At 41.5% G+C, this 12,086-nt stretch overlaps 1 protein-coding gene across 11 annotated transcripts in view; it reads right to left on the bottom strand.

Annotated features, from left to right (window-relative positions):
- The window catches only part of Ahi1 (Abelson helper integration site 1), a 130,917-nt gene that overhangs the window by 102,194 nt on the left and 16,637 nt on the right, over positions 1-12,086 (bottom strand). For 10 of the 11 annotated variants that reach the window (XR_010052942.1, XM_063263018.1, XM_063263023.1 and 7 more), the window contains 6 exons: positions 11,385-11,537; positions 10,201-10,333; positions 7,067-7,190; positions 5,239-5,468; positions 3,652-3,758; positions 51-169 (listed from right to left, as the gene is read on the bottom strand). Coding sequence is in view for 10 of the 11 variants with exons in the window: in XM_063263018.1 (XP_063119088.1) it covers positions 51-169; positions 3,652-3,758; positions 5,239-5,468; positions 7,067-7,190; positions 10,201-10,333; positions 11,385-11,537 (866 nt within the window). In the remaining variant the exon portion in view is untranslated. Of the gene's footprint in view, positions 1-50; positions 170-3,651; positions 3,759-5,238; positions 5,469-7,066; positions 7,191-10,104; positions 10,334-11,384; positions 11,538-12,086 lie in introns of those variants that run through there. The other variant, XM_063263029.1, reaches the window with a different exon arrangement.

Raw genomic sequence — 12,086 nt, 5'->3', positions numbered from 1 at the left:
GCGCAAAAGAACCAACTGAAGCTCTCACCCTGTTACTGTAAGATACTTACATCCGCAGATCCATGATCCTCAATGTACTGTCTTTGGTGTGGATTAATAAACGCTTTCCGTTGGGATGCACCTCCAGGTAACTGACTGGAACTCCCCTGAATTCAGTTTCCTTAATTTCCTAAAATGGTGAGGAAAGTCAAACTGCTGCTTCTGGTGTGTTTGCTGTCACGCACTACACCATTTATAAAGGACAAGTTACCTTTAAAATGTCATTTCCAGTTGAGAACAGTATCTTACCTATATAATACCAGCACTTGGGAGGCTGAAGCAGGAGGATTTCCATGAGTTTGAAGCATACAGAAAGTTTCAGGTTACCATGGGCAACAATATAACAGCATTTCTCAACAAAATAAAATAAAGAATGATCCAAAAATTTCAATTCTACTACACTGAATATTTTAACATTATTAGCAACAAGGATTTTTAGCAACTTCAATTTAGATTTAAAAAATAAAAATGGCAAATTGTATTTTTTGTTATTTAGTGTTGTATTTAGTGATTATGTGTTTTGTATTATTATTCACTTTCTCAAAATATAGCAATTCTTAAAAGATGTACTTCGCATGTGTCTTCTCACACTGCCCTGTCTGTTTATGTCATGTAAGAAGAACTTCAATATTTTATAATTTAGAACTGACTCATCAAGTTTTAGTGAGCGCTGACTCTTTCCTCACAAACTCCCACTTCAGAAAGTATGCTCCGGGCATAAGATCTGCAGTGTGTGACTTTTAGATTCTAATCGTCTTTGGAAAGTCTGACTCCACTTCTTCCTGCTGCCTTGTACGGTTACTTGCAGCAGCTAGTGAGGCTAAGCAGCTCACGGTGCCATTTAAGATCCAGCACTAAGAGCCAATCTGCAGGAGCCTTGAGTGAGGACCACCCTCACACAGTGCAATGAAATCACCTTCTAGTGGATACAATACTCGGAGGCGAGACCAGACACTATGCAGCTGCTAGCAACAGAGAGGCTGCTCTGAGCATGGGCCTTCTCAGTACTTGGGGGACAGCAGTCAATGCCAAAAATTTAGCCCACAAAAACATGCATAAATGGAGTCCATTAGACCAATGGACTAGTACTGGAGACTAAGCAACAGCTCCATGGACCACACGGGTGCAGGGTACACTGGGAATGCAATCTGCAGACCATCTACCTGATAAGAGACCAATCACTAAACACACACGCTCATACCGGGAAAACAAATAATTTGGCTAAAAAAGGGGGAAAGACGGAATAGACATAGCTCCAGAAAGGACACTGAAGTGGCTGAAGATACACGAACAGACGGTCAACACCATTGGGCACTAAGGAAATGCATGACTTCTCTTTCCTCTCTAATATTATTCATCCCCTCAAACCAAAAGATTTGTATTTGCCACAGCAGGGATGATGCTGGAAGCCATGTTAAATACTTGTATGTAGAATCTAAGAGTTAAATGTATAAGAACCTCTGGGTTGTGGGGGAGACAGAAGCTTTAGGTCAGAACACAGTGTGACCAGCTTGTCATTCAGTATGCAGTGCGAAGTCTACACGTAATGAAATTACAATGAATTATGCAAAATGTGCAGAGTTCACAGTTGTCACAAACAACTGGAAGGGCAATGTAACATGAGGGCTATGCTAACTTGATTCACTGAAGTAACATTTTACTAAACATGTGTATTCTCACAACCACACAATAACCTTTAATGTGCACAATAAAACTTGTAAACAATGATTCCAATGATCCTTTTGGGATTGCCACAAGGGAGAAAACCTGCTAATCCCCGAAGCCCTAAGTGTGAGTGATGCGAGTGCCCTGCTGAGCAGAGCCATCTCCCCACAGGACTGTGGCTAAAGCCCAGAGTCTAAGGAGAGTCCCTTAACCCTGAGCAGGACTCGGAATCCGTCCCTTCTCACCCGAGCTTTGTAGTTTTCGTCTAGAGGTTTTCCTCTAGCAGACCTAGGCCTAGGGGCTGACTGAGGCCTGCAGCAGTGGACAAGCTGACCTAGGCCTAGTAGTTCTCTAAGATCTACCAATTCTTCTGTCCTCAGATACCAGAAGAGGGCAGCAGATCCCATATAGACGGTTGTGAGCCAGCATGTGGTTGCTGAGAATTGAACTCAGGACCTCTGGAAGGGCAGCCAGTGTCCTTAACCACTGAGCCATCTCTCCAGCCCACTACCCCACTAACTCTTAAAAGCTACAGCAAACAGTGGCTATGACAGCACAGGGAGAAGTTCAGTGAACCAAACTGTAAAATGTGAGATGGAAAGGCACTGAAGGACATGTGGGCGACCAGAATAGCTGCAAAGGGGCAAGAAGGAAAACGGAAGGACCAGTGTTGGGTGCAAACCTAGAAACCCGGGGCACACGCAATCCTCCAGTCTGCACACGGCCACTTCATGTTTAGGAGGCAGGTGCACCCCACAGCTCCCCATCCCGGCTGGCAGAACACCGCTAAGCATGAAACCAGTCTCTAGTTTGCCATGTGCACTCAGTACTGAAAGACACAGGATCCTGTTTCCTAACTTTTAATTTTTGACGGTTTCAAACACGGCTAACATGATGATTTTCAAAGGCAAGCAGGTGTCTGGGTTACTGTATTGAGGCAAAGAAACACAAGAACTTTAAGGCCAATACCTAATGCCACATTGTACACTTGAATAATTGAAATTAGTATCTTCATGGACTTAGCAATCCATTAAGTGTTCATGTGACTAGACAATTCTTTTCAAGAAGTAATGTATAAAATCAGACTACCTGATTAATCCTAAGGTATCATGTTTTAATTGGACATGAGAAGAGAGTAACTAAAGACAGAATATTCTGGATAGATTGGACTGGATTTAACTGAAATTCAGAGAAATTCATTTTTTTCCTCTCTTAAGGTTTCTTTCTTTGTTTTCAAACAAGAAGGGATCTATTCAATTCATTAGGAAACATGAAGAAGACTATGTAACAGGTAGAAACTCCAGTGGTACAGCACAGCATCTAACAAAAGCTCCCGTTTACCAATGCATTTACACTTTTTTTTTTTTTTTTTTTTTGGTTCTTTTTTTCGGAGCTGGGGATCGAACCCAGGGCCTTGCGCTTCCTAGGTAAGCGCTCTACCACTGAGCTAAATCCCCAGCCCCGCATTTACACTTTTAACTACAAAATAAAACTGCAGAATTGCTTACAGACCACAGTACCCTATCCAAGAAGGAATTCTTCCTTGTTTGCTTCTCTCATTAGCAAATTTCAATGGAGCAAGAGTGTGATTAAATAACAATCCCCACCATATCTACATTGCTGTTTGTAGTGAGTGTACTAGACTGAGAGAATAAGCAGGACACACATAGCAGAATTTGCTGCCACTTACAGGTGGTATTAGGATGCATGTGTTATTTTAATGTGAATTTTAGCTAATTTAGCTCTGCCGTGCTACAGATCAATCTCGGAAGACCACAAATGCAGTGAGGCTGTAGCTCAGTCATTGCCTAGAATGGTCTAGGACCTTAAAAGAAAGTGTAGCCACAGTGAGGAAGATGAGGTGACACCAGTCCCCTCTCGGAAGACGAGACTGGATCAGTGGCTCCCAACTGTGGTCAGCAGAAGTGAAGAGGTGTGGTTCTGTACCTTGTTTATTGTCCAGTGGCGCACAGAGTGCTGCACATCAGTCACTTTGACATAAGTGTCCCACACAGCGATGACGCCGATGCAGTCTCCTGAGTACATGTGGTGACCTGTTAAAAACAGCAAGCTACTCACTCAAGAGGGTCACGGACGTCATAAAGAAAATGGTATGAAGTTGAGGGAAGCCACGACTTAGACACACAGTCAAAGCACTGAACTGTCAATGAAGGGTTTTTCTATTTAAAAGGTAAAAATAGAATGCGCACTACATGCCAATTATCTTTCATAAGTCCTTCATGTTTAAAAAGCATGCTGGGTAACGTTAGTTATCCAGAGTCTGCGCGTCTCGCACCCACACACTCCTATTCCAAAGTACTTGAGGTACACAGTGTGTATCTGTAGCTCTTATTATTAGCCTTGCAATCATTTATACTCCTAGAAAAATACATATTCTTTTCTATTTCTTTTTTTTTTAAAGATTTATCTATTTATTTGTTTACTTATTTATTTACTATCTGTAAGTACACTGTAGCTGTCTTCAGAGACACCAGAAGAGGGCGTCAGATCTCATTACAGATGGTTATGAGCCACCATGTGGTTGCTGGGATTTGAACTCAGGACCTCTGGTAGGGCAGTCAGTGCTCCTAACCACTGAGTCATCTCTCCAGCCCGAAAAATACATATTCTAATACACATTGTAAACATAGTCATGTGACTATTCAATTTGAAATAATCAGAGAATTTAAAAACCATAAGTAACAAGTGTTAATACCAGTTTTTAAAAACTGAATGGGACGTATAAGAAACATTCAACACCATAGCCATGTGAGAATACATGACACATCACTGCTAACAAACATGGCTTTTAGAACTGTGAATTTAATAGTTTACGAATGAGCTTACTCAAATGGTGAGTACTGCCATATATTAAAATACTCGTTCTAATTTGTTAGATTCTCTGAAGTTGAACTGCGTACATAGCAGTATTATTATTTTTCTCTAAATTATTATTGTAGATACCTATAACTGCAGCTGTCATACCTAATCTGTGAAATAATATAATAATAACAAGTTAATAGATGAATTTCTTTATTCTCTTACCCAATAAAAACCTATGTTTTATTTTAAAATGGCTCTTATATTATTCAAACGCTGATATCCTTTAATTATCTGCAAATTTCCTTCTGTATTTGTCTTTAAAGCTCCTACCAATATACCCAGCATGTGCATTTGCCGCACTCTTTTGAGGTTGTCACCATCCCTTTCATTTTTGTACGGCCTAACTTAAAATGTTCTTAAAGGCAATTACTAAAAATAATAATCACCAATGCAAATAAATATATTTATGAAATGCTGCACAGGAGGGAGTTTCAGAAGAAAGGATGGTAAGTGAATATAAATACAAAGAACTTTAAAGTCACTAAGAGAACACTTTCACTGTCACATCTATCCCATTACTTGAAACTACAAATAACTTTAAATATACACAACTATTAATACAGCAAATGTCTCACAGGCATCAACTATTAGAGAGAGGGATCAAACAATCAAGGTAACTGTTCTTGATTTAGAGCACGTTCTGTGATATACCTTCATCATCAAAACAGATGGAGTTGACGAAGCTCTTGTGGACATCCAACTGGCGCACTAAGATGGCGGCATCTTCCCTCGCATCCACCTTCCATATCCGAATCATAGAGTCATAGCATCCCGTAACCACCAGCTCTCGTGTGGCGGGGTGGAATCTAGCCGTGTAGACGAAGGAAGGGTGAGGTAAGACTCTGAACGTGCTTGTGCTGTTGATTTCATTCTTCCAAACCCTGCAGTGGGAGAGAGAGGAGCAGACCTGAAATGCAAAGTGTTCTCTACACATTTTTATAAGAACATAGCCAATAAATCTTAGGTGAGCAAATGCTAAACAATAGTAAACTAATGTAAATTACTATTTATAAAAACCATTATGACGACTGCATACAAGATGGTACTAGATTATTTCACTTTTCTTTTACAAAACCATTTCTCATGAAATATATTTTATCTATTACTGTAACCTACACTGTAAAACTAAAACTTATTTGTATTTGGACACAATCTACTTTAAAACTATTTTTGATATTGAGTAAATATACAGTGAATAGTTAGTAAAATATTATTTAGCATAATATGTATTAGCAAGTAGGGAGGGCTGGAGAGACAGCTAGGTTACATGTAGTGGCTGCTCTTGCAGAAGGTCCAGGCTAGGTTCTCAGACCCACACGGTGGCTCATAACCATCTGTAATTCCAGTTCTAAGGGATCCAATTTATGACATTAGACTTAGGACTGAAAGCCCATAGTCACATCTCAGCAAATTTATGCCCTTTGTTCTAGTATTACTGGATTGGCTGTGCTAAGAAAATATGCCAGACAATATCCATAGTACATTTCGAGGAGTGGTGAGTTTCCCAGAGTAATAGAGGGAGTAAATTGTCCTCCATTATAGTCTTTCACTGAAATATGACAATGGTGACATTCTGATCACTGGTTATTTTATATGAAAGGGCAGCTGACAAGGTGACCAGCTGACAAGGTGACCAGCTGAAGAACCCAGGCAGAGGAAATGGCACGGCTCATTAAGTGAGAACTGGAGAGACAGCACAAAGGAGAGTGAGATCAGTGTGGGTCTCACGAGGGGTTTGGTGACGGCTTCGCGGGCTGTGGAGAACACATCTTTCTCATCTACATGACATAGATAAGAGCAGCTTGGAACCTTTTATTTTTATCATGTTTTGTCATCTTCTGACTGCCATAAATATTCAAGGTTAAAAAGCTAGAAGATGTGAATAGAGCTTAAATATTAGCTTTTAGGGCATTTTATTGAATCACTTGTGCTGGCCATGCCTGTGATCTGGGTACACAGGAGGCTGAGGCAGAAAGAGTGCACATTTGAGGCTAGCCTGGGCTTCAAGTAACACTATGAAGAAAACTGAATAATCAGACAATAAATAAAATGTACTCTGAAACATATTAAACTAAAAGGAACACTGACCTTGTGAAAATGCAAATATTTATAATTTATAAAGCTCTAGGGAGCTAGACCGAGAGTCTACTTGGTTTACTCTGACCAGGGGATTCAAGCCCCTATGTCAAGCCTACAATGAAGACAGAATCCTCACATGCACATAGGACAAATCTCAAACATTTAACCTTCTTCAAGATATTAATTAGTTTACATATAATCATTTAAAAACAGCAAGAATCAGAAATGATACATATTACACAAATAAAAGATATGACTTGCCGTAAGTTTTACTGTTAACCAGTCAGTCTGCACGGTACACAACTATGCTGTCAAGGGCATATGTGTCTCTCTATATTCTCGTAGTTTTCCTTGACTGCAAACAACATACGCGGTAAGTACTTCCTGAACGTGTACTAACCTGGCAGTGCCATCAGATGATGAAGTAACAAGATAGCGATCGTCTTTTGACCAGTCGAGATCATAAATGATATTGAGGTGGCCACACAATTCTCTCATGAAACGTCCAGAAGGAATTTCGTATACTAACGGAAAATATTTGGAGATTAGATTTCAAAGATATTTTTAATTCAACTTATAGTAATTTAGATAAAAATTAAGCACTATCTATAAAATTAAAACCAAAAACATTTGTATTAACACAATTTCAAAATATACCCAAGAACTGTTTTCATTTGCTTTAATCTCAAGTTTATGCAAGTTTATGCTAAATGTTGACAATATTCTGTAATATGCTCTCAGTTGCTCACATTGTGAGAACTCCAAAAGAACTTTTTATAATTTATTTGTAAAAAATAAATAAAAATTTACATTTTACTTCATTTTAGGTACTTTACAACTTAGGGGTTCATGAATAAGGTATTACTTTCCTCTATAAAAATTAAATTCCTAAGTTTTAAATATAATGAGAAATGTAACTGTTCCATTGTGAGAAAGAGCATAGTGGAATGTGCAGCGAGTGAACGGACGGATAGACAGACAGACATAGACAGTACACAGTAGTAGGGCTCAAGGAAACTTGCAGAACAGCTAGTAAGGACAGGACTGAGTCTCTACTCCCACCTAGTGGCAAAGCAGCCGCGCTTGAACAGAGCCAAGATTTTGGGAATCTAGTCGCCTGCAAAGGGATGAGAAACCTTAGTGCCAGACCTCTGAGATAATTATCTGGCAATGCTTGGGAGAGCTGGGAGAGAGCACTGTTCTGAGAAAATGGCTGAATCTCAGAGCAAGGGCATCAGCTTTGTGTTGTTAACACTATCTAGGTCCTTCTCCCTAAGCACTAAGGCAACCTTACAAACAATGAAACTCACGGGCCCGAAGCCACTGGATGATGCAGGACAGGTCTGGAGCTCTACTCCCTGCAAACTCCAATTCCAAAGACTTTTCCTATTTCATGACCTGTCAGATCCAGGATACAACCAAAGGCTCACTCAACATGGCTTTGTGTAGGTTTCACACAAACAGAAGCAGTCAGTGGCATCATTTGACACTGCGGCTGCCTAAGGGGTGGACATCAGCTGGGGATAAGAAGAAGCTTACTTAAAGGGAACAAAGTGCAAACCAGATTCAAAATATTGCTGAGAACCTAGGTCCCCACACATGTATGTAAAGGCTATGCGCATAACCAAGAGAAGCTGGAGGGTGGCATGGAGAGGCTCTGCAGAAAGAGGGAGAGAGGCTCAGAGAGCTGTACAGTGTGAGCTGAAGAACTATGTCCCAGGAGAGTGCTCCCAGCGACAAGGATCACCTGACCCATGCAAAGTGCTAATATAACTGCCTGACCGGGTACAGTCTATAAAAGATTGTAACATAGCAGACAACGAAGACTTTACAGAACTCATCTAGGAAATCCACTGCACAAGCAGAGCAATAAGGAAACTGGGGTGGCTGATGGGAGAAAACGTGAAGCAGCTACACTGTTTCAAATATCCAGTTTTTAACAGAAGGACCTTCCTGGGCCCCCAACTCGGTCAGTGTGTGCCCCCAGCTGAGCCTTGCTGATGCAAGCGAAAGCCTTTGTCCCCTGGGAGGGAGGGAAGTCCTGGCCTTCCTGTTTGCTGTAGGGGCAGCTAGCACCAGGACGCTCCCCTGCTGAGAATATAAACTAATTTCCCCACGTGCTTCCATCAGTGCTTGGGGTTTAATTCCTGTGAACCTAGTAAAGGCTTCAGCATTCATTTCTCAGCATGAGTGTCTTCTTCTTAAATCAGGCGTATGCTCAGTTCTTAGTATCATGACGATGCAGGCATCCGCAAAGTTGTCACATGGAAACAGACAAAGAAACCCACGGGAAGGAAGGAAAAGCAGCTCTCGGAAAGGAAAGCACCCATACAGTACGACACAGATCATTCTCCAAAGATCACTAACCTATGGTTGTCCTATGGTCCAAGACCTCAAGAAAACCTAAAGGCTTAAAGCATAAGAAGGGCCCCTCACGAAGGAGAAAGAAAGCATCTGTAAGTAAATAAAGACGACGCCAAAGGAAGAACAGAGTAGGAAAGAAACTGCTCAACTGAAGAACTCGGGAGACCGGTTGCTTCCACACCAGCCCTGAGCTGGTGGAGGAGGCACTAAACTGGACAGTCGGTCAACCGAGATGATCCAGTTTGAGGGACAGAAAGAGAATGAAGACAAACGAGTAAGTGACAGAGAGCCACTGGACAAGGCCATGTCACAAGGGTGTGATGGCAGTCCTCGGAGACAGCGGGAGCAAACAGCATCTGAGAAGATGACAAGCATTTCCGAAATTTATGAAAGACATTAATCTGCACACTGAACAAGCTGGGTGACTTCTCAGTCACATGTGCCATATTCAAACAGTGTAAAGCCAGAGACACGGTGGTGAGATCTAACTGGTAAGCAGATCTAAGTCTCTGATTATTTAAGCATGGAATAACATGTAGTGTAGACGAATCAGAATGAGAGTAGTCCACTCATCACCCAAAAGCAAAAACTGAGTATTGCTGTGTAGGAACGTGTCTCAGGAACACCGTGAACTGTGTGAGGTAGGGTGAAGCACAGCGTGGCCCAGTACTCAGGGCAGACACCTAGAGGGCTGGCTTCGTCTTGCCCAGGAGAGTCATTTCATTACTAAGACAAAAGCAGTCATTAAGTCCACCACAGTGGTGCTTTAAACGCTCATCCTGGCCCTCCTGCTGGCTCCCCTGTCAACATGGGAGATGTCTTAGAGGGACTCGGGCCTTATCACAATCCCAGCATATGAAGAATGGACCTCAGAGCATCACGACTATCCACTAAGATACGTTCCCTACGAGATTTACTCTTACTTCTTGTACTACATGTGTATGTTTAAAATAGATACTGTTTACAAAAACGCACCTGTACGTCAAAAAAACCATCTTCCATTCAATCAGTCTCATTCTGAATACATTCTATATAGTAAGTGTCCCTTTATTTGAAGAAATCTGATTAACTTACTAGGGATTTCTTAAATTAAGACTTCTAGATAATCCAACGATCCAATATTGACTATACAGACTATAACCAGGTTAATTAGGTAGCATTATTTCTCACGTATAATCGGATATCCGTCTCGGCTGGCACAGGCTGCTGCTAATATCCTTCCATTGTGGGAGAAATCAAGGCAAAAACACCCTCGCTCTCCAGCATTTAGTGAGAAGAGATGCTTGTTTGGGATACGACAGGCCTAAAAAGAATATATTTAAACTATATGAATAAAAAACATTAAAATAAAATAACCTGATAATTTCCATTACCATAATTTCCTTGTAAAAGCTCGTTTACTAATACATATTGGAAAAGAAACACATGTGCATAGAACTACGGAAAACTACAGACAACTATCTTTTCAGTACAGAATTGGCTTTCCATCAAACCAGTGCCTAATTAGCACGTGACTAATCTAAGACACAGAGGAGGAATGTCGATGTCTGAGGCGCCAGCACCATTGTCACTGCACTGCCTTCACACAGCCACAAGAAGAACGCTTTCACCGGCTTATTCCACGGCAGAGGTCACGTTGCCTAAGGTCAGAAACGTCTGAAAACTAAAGTACCACATAGCGTCATAGCCGAAATTCAGGATTTATGAATGGTTGTTCTCAGGCTTTCTCCTCCAATAACCACCCCATTGTTGCCATCCCAAGACAGAGCACAGTCCTCTGACTTTCCTCAGTTTTGATTTCTGTGGTTTCAATTATTCATCATCAGTATGTGGAAATCCCAGAAATACAGGACTCCTCAGATTTAAAGCGTGCTGGATTTCTGCGGCCCCACCTCCTACCCTGGGCATGTATGACCTCTGTGCTCATAGAATGCTATGAACTTCACTGGCCCACTGGTTCTTGGCAGCTGACCAGTTATCAGGCTGCCTATCATGATACTGCAGCGCTTGTGTTCAAGTGACCCCTATTCCATTAACGATGGCACCAGGCTTGAAAGCGGCGGTACTGCACATGGCTTCCTTTCAGTGCGAAGGTGAGAAGGCCTAGCTCCTGCATTACTCACACTGGGTCCTCAGTGTACATCACCAATGTCACACTAACTACAAAGGTCTTTAAATAGATTCATCACAACAGCCCTGTGAATAGCTACTGTCAGCCAACAGTAAACATCATTAACTAAGCCCAGCTAATAAAGGTTATTCAGAAGGGAGTTTGCACCGTGGGCCTTTCCTTCCTTAAACTGCTTCTCTCTCATATTTTGCACAGCAATGGTTAAACCAGCAATGCAGCTCACCTGGCCCGGCAGACGTTTCCACTTTACTTCCTCCTTTGAATCTTCTAATCCAGGTTCTGTGTCCACAGAACTTGTTTCACGGTGGCGTTCACAGTACACTGGTGTACCCCTTTCCTCCTGGAGAGCCATCATAGAGCGGTACGATGGCTTTATCTAGGGATGTATGGAAAATGAGAAAATGGATGTCACTGTTAAACATGTGCACATATGCACACGAGCCATGGCGCACTTGTGGGAACTGCTCACTCCTTCCACTATGGGCGTCAAGTGCAGGCCAGAGGCTTGTCCACAGCTGATTCTCATTCTTACTGTTTTTAAAATACTGCCACAGAGCCTGCTGTGGTGGCATACACCTTTAATCCTAGCACTCAGGAAACAGAGGCAGGGGGATCTCTGTGAGTTTGAGGCCAGCCTTGTCTGGTCTACAGAGTGAGTTACAGAATAGCTAGACCTACATAGTGGAATCCTGTCTTAGATAAAACAAAACAAAACGAAATGAAAATACTGAAACAAATGGTATAGAAACCTTTTTGAAATGCAAGCCAGATCTTGTTTTCATTTGTAGATTAAACAAATAAAAGCTATTTCAACTATGCTTCTGTAATCTCAAAGCTTTAACATTTGGAGGAAACGTGGCAGACTCCCAGAGCCGAATGGCTTTACTTACTCCCTTTGATTGTGTTATCTGTGTTACTTTTGGGA

This window comes from Rattus norvegicus, chromosome 1, assembly GCF_036323735.1.
Source record: "Rattus norvegicus strain BN/NHsdMcwi chromosome 1, GRCr8, whole genome shotgun sequence".
In the NCBI taxonomy this organism is placed as follows: domain Eukaryota; kingdom Metazoa; phylum Chordata; class Mammalia; order Rodentia; family Muridae; genus Rattus; species Rattus norvegicus.
Note: the sequence above shows the minus strand (reverse complement) of the source record. Positions and strands in the feature narration are given on the sequence as shown.